This window comes from Limulus polyphemus, unplaced genomic scaffold, assembly GCF_000517525.1.
Source record: "Limulus polyphemus unplaced genomic scaffold, Limulus_polyphemus-2.1.2 Scaffold10776, whole genome shotgun sequence".
In the NCBI taxonomy this organism is placed as follows: Eukaryota; Metazoa; Arthropoda; class Merostomata; order Xiphosura; family Limulidae; genus Limulus; species Limulus polyphemus.
This window is the reverse complement of record NW_013676386.1, coordinates 12481-17297: the sequence shown is the minus strand read 5'-3', so window position 1 is coordinate 17297 and position 4817 is coordinate 12481. Positions and strand designations below refer to the sequence as shown.

Here is a 4817-nt window from a genome sequence, read left to right as displayed (position 1 = left end):
AAGGTAGTGAGATGGAGTATCAATAACAAATATTATCTTTAGTAAGGTAGTGAGATGGAGTATCAATAACAAAGATTATCTTTAGTAAGGTAGTGAGATGGAGTATCAATAACAAATATTATCTTTAGTAAGGTAGTGAGATGGAGTATCAATAACAAAGTTTCTTTAGTAACTTTCCCTAGGTTTACTAATCTTCATAAACTACATATATACAGGGATGTAGATATCTCAGGTAAATCTGATGAACAATATCACATTGTCCAAGGTTTTGTTAAAGAGTTTCATTGACTTCTTTGATGAATTTCACTCAAAGCCACTTGAGTGCTATCTGTGTCAGCTGCCTCTAATTGTTTGGGCTACTCTTTACCAAAGAATAGTGCAATTGACCGTCATGTTGTAATGCTCTTACAGCTGAAATGGCGAGAATGTTCTATGACGAGAATTTATCCTGCAACCAGCAGGTTGCCCTAACCACCAGGCGATATTAGTCCCTATTTCTTTGTAAAACCATGGTTCACGTAGCTTGCTTTGATCAGAAGTTACTGATAAACTACAGGTAGCTTCCTTTGATCAAAAGTTACTGATAAACCACAGGTAGCTTGCTTTGATCAGAAGTTACTGATAAACTACAGGTAGCTTGCTTTGATCAGAAGTTACTGATAAACTACAGGTAGCTTGCTTTGATCAGTAGTTACTTATAAACTACAGGTAGCTTGCTTTGATCAGAAGTTACTGATAAACTACAGGTAGCTTGCTTTGATCAGAAGTTACTGATAAACTGCAGGTAGCTTGCTTTGATCAAAGTTACTGATAAACTACAGGTAGCTTGCTTTGGTCAGAAGTTACTGATAAACTACAGGTAGCTTGCTTTGATTAGAAATTACTGATAAACTACAGGTAGCTTGCTTTGATCAGAGGCTTAGCTTCCTGTACTGGTTAAGGTCTAAGTGACAACGACCAAGAAAAAAAAGAACTATTGGTTAATCCATTACCTCCGGTACTGGTTAAAGTAGCCAAAACGTATTCGGCTTCTGTGCTTCCTGCCTCGTTGGTTGCTGTCATCAGAAGGGTGTACCAGGTGGCTGGTAGAAGGTCTGTGATGGAGATAGACTTTTGGTTCAGTAGGATGCTGTTGGACAACAAAACCCATTCCTGGCTCTCCCTCTGCTTATATTGAATGATAAAGTGAAGAATTGGGCATCCACCGCTCCACCAAGCGGTCAAGTGAATAACTATATAAGTAGCGTTGACTGAGAGAAGGGAATGTTTTTCCGGTGCTTGTGGTGCTGAAAGATAAGACAACAGTTAAATATCTCTATCTCATAGTGTTTGACAATGATAATTTAAGAACCAATACCATTCTATCTGGAACATAGCATTCGGGAGACAATCTTGATAAAAAACATAAAACTAATTATACTTTCCAGAAACAGGGTGATATTGAACTCGTAGAACTTAGACTGCACATAACAATTAAAAAATATTGGAATTTATAATATCAGGGCTATCACAAGGTGTTATAAAATTCTGTCAATCACCTACTCAGTTTACTTGTATACAAATCAAGCTTCTAATGATTCATCGCGTGCTCTGAAATGCGCATGACTGATCATTCAGTCTACAGTCGTAAATGAAGACTGATAGAGGTGGTCTTGCGTCTTTACAGTTCTTGTTATCATACTAGAAAACAGACCAACAGAAACATCAAGGGACCCTTTTTTATCCGGACTCACCTGACGGGAAATGACGCATCTATCAGTAAAATTCAAATATAGAACAGCATCCAGTACATCAAATATTCACGAACATCCATACATACTTGATAGGATTGAAGTCCGATAATCCTGCATGCGATTCCATTTGGTGAAGCCTCAGTTTTTATCCAAGCCATTCCATTTAGTCACTCTTCATTTCACAAAGTCCACTTCATACAGACAATTCCGTCCAGTCAATCACCAATTCTTGAAAGTCGCTCTATTTGGTGAATCCTTACTTATTGCAAACCACATTATTTGACCGGCTTCATAAAGTATGTTTCTATTTCTGTGGTCATATGGCACATTGTCTGGCCTTATTAAGTATCTTTGGATTCGTATATAGAACTATCAGATGAATGAATGTTACCCAATCACAATAGACTGTTGCAGTTTGGCTAAAGTGCCTTCAAGGTATTCAAGCTAAGTAATGAATCGCTCCCAAACCAATAATGTGATATTTAAACGACCCTTTATATAGATACTGGTCTCTTGCAATCGTCAGATATCTGCTTCAAACCTGCAAACATTTTGGGTCAGTAACCGAAGACTTAGAAAGATACTTAATAAGGCCAGACAATGTGCCAGATGCCCACTGATGTACATCCAAAGAGCTACAAAGATACTTAATAAGGTCAGACAATGTGCCAGCCGCCCACTGATGTACATCCAAAGATACTTCATAAGGCCAGACAATGTGCCAGATGCCCACTGATGTACATCCAAAGAGTTACAAATATACTTAATAAGACCAGTCAGTGTGCCAGATGCCCACTGATGTACATCCAAAGAGTTAAACAGAGAACAGAGGAGGTAACCTACATTGTTTTATAACTGATAATATTACAAGTTACATTTATCTTCTGGTTGGCAGAGCTACTAACGGAGTATATTGTTCTAATTACACGAGAAAGGTTACTTCTGCTCGTTTTAAATATATAGATTTGGATAAGTAGTGATTAATAAATCAGAATATCCACGTATATATATAGTCATTAAGATCATATAATTATGTTACTAGTATATTTCGGTACAATTCATTAAAATAACGAATTTCTCTGACCTGTGCCATAAGTTTTAGCGGATATGACGTCACTCGGTGTGCCCTTTCCGGCGCTGTTGTGAGCTACAATATAAAACTGATATCTTGTTCCACAATGTAGATCATGAAAGGTATAACTTTTCTTGTTGCCAGGCAACCGAATCTCTTCCCAGTCGTGTTCCGTGCTTCTGTATAGGATGTACACTATAACGAAACAATAAAACCGAAAGGAAAGAAGTAGCAAATATTTTTACAGAGATCAAAAATTTCGGATAACTAACAACAATAAAGATATCAAAAACAGCAAGAAAGAGAAACAGTGTGATATTAAATCCCACTGTCTTCTTACACTGAATTGAAGTATCTGTTTCTTTTTGTTCCCAATTGAGATATACAGATGTGGTGGTTGATGTGACAACTCGGAGAATCGGAGGGTCAGGTGGATCTGAAAATAAAGGGCAGCACTTTACACTGAAGAAAACAAGTAAGAGTCGAAGAGAATGATGAAATATTTATTTACAATAAAGGATAAAATCGAAAATTCTACAGTTTAATAACTTGGTACTCACAGCTTCCGCCAGGGGTTAATGTGAAACGACATATCAAAAAAGAGGCTTAGCAAGTTCAACGATATAGCTGTGCAATGTTACTGTGAAGAAAACTCTGTTTAAAAAAATGTCAATTTAAATATGATTTTTTCTACGATTTCTTTTATTTGGTGTTTTATTTTCTATAACGTTTTCAGTAAGACGGTTATTGTCCAAGAGAGAGAAGGAAAACTTGATAAAAATGTTTTCTGAATAAGTAAGAATGTCACTTGGTCACCTGTTCGCTGATTCAGAACAGTACGGATGTCACTTGATAACCTGTTCTCTGATTCAGAACAGTATGGCTGTCACTTGGTCACCTGGTCTCTGATTCAGAACAGTACGGATGCCACTTGGTAACCTGTTCTCTGATTCAGAACAGTATGGCTGTCACTTGGTCACCTGGTCTCTGATTCAGAACAGTACGGATGTCACTTGATCACCTGTTCTCTAATTCAGAACAGTATGGATGTCACTTAATCACCTGTTCGCTGATTCAGAATAGTACTGTGCTACTTACATCAAATGTTGTAGTATTCAGTACAAGTATGGATGCCAGTATATCACCTGTTATCTTATTTAGAACAAACAGAACAGTGTCACTTCGACTACATTTTATCATATTCAATACAAGTAAGGATGTCAGAAGACGTTAGCCTATTTGAATAGGTACAGTGTGACTTAGATCACATGATATCGTATTACGAACAGGTACAAGTATCACCTAGGTCACACTTCATCACAGTTAAACTACAAAGTCAATGTTTTGAACATAAAAACTTTAGCAGATCGTGAAGTGGCTGATCGTTTATCAAAGTTTGTCTGGGCTTTTAAAGATGGCTGACTAAATTTATAGAAGCTCTCCAGCAAATGTATTACAAATTGAAATCGACACCCGTTATTAAGAGGGAACAGCCCCCCTCCCCTCCACACATGTGAAACACCGGGTTTTTTTTTAGTGTAAATACACTCACAGTATTCGCCAAAAATACGCCGACTATGTCAGTTATCTATCTCGATAGTGGAGAAATAATCCGAGGGTGAAAAGTCACCGTACTAAATGTACTGTGATCCATGTACTGATTACAATAGCTGGTGATCAATGTACTTAAAATACTATTGTAAGGATTTTTACTGAAATAATCGGAGATTTTAAAAATAGGTTGTTTTTTTACTAATCCCCAACGTCCTTGTCACAGTACATACAATTTACGTCCTTGTTGTTGTACACACAGCTTACGTTCTTGTTACTGTACACACATCTTACATTCTTGTTACTGTACACACACCTTACGTTCTTGTTACTGTACACACAGCTTACGTTCTTGTTACTTTACACACACATCTTACATTCTTGTTACTGTACACACACCTTACGTTCTTGTTACTGTACACACACCTTACGTTCTTGTTACTGTACACACACATCTTATG

General features: G+C 37.2%; 1 protein-coding gene across 1 annotated transcript in view; it reads right to left on the bottom strand.

The window, feature by feature from the left end:
* Positions 1-936: 936 nt before the first annotated feature.
* Positions 937-4817, bottom strand: part of LOC111083703 (Down syndrome cell adhesion molecule-like protein Dscam2) — a 13104-nt gene continuing 9223 nt past the window's right edge. Inside the window, exons 4-6 of the mRNA XM_022380361.1 lie at positions 3146-3241; positions 2818-3000; positions 937-1286 (exon numbers count right to left, since the gene is read on the bottom strand). Coding sequence (XP_022236069.1) covers positions 937-1286; positions 2818-3000; positions 3146-3241 — 629 coding nt within the window. The remainder of the gene's footprint in view (positions 1287-2817; positions 3001-3145; positions 3242-4817) is intronic.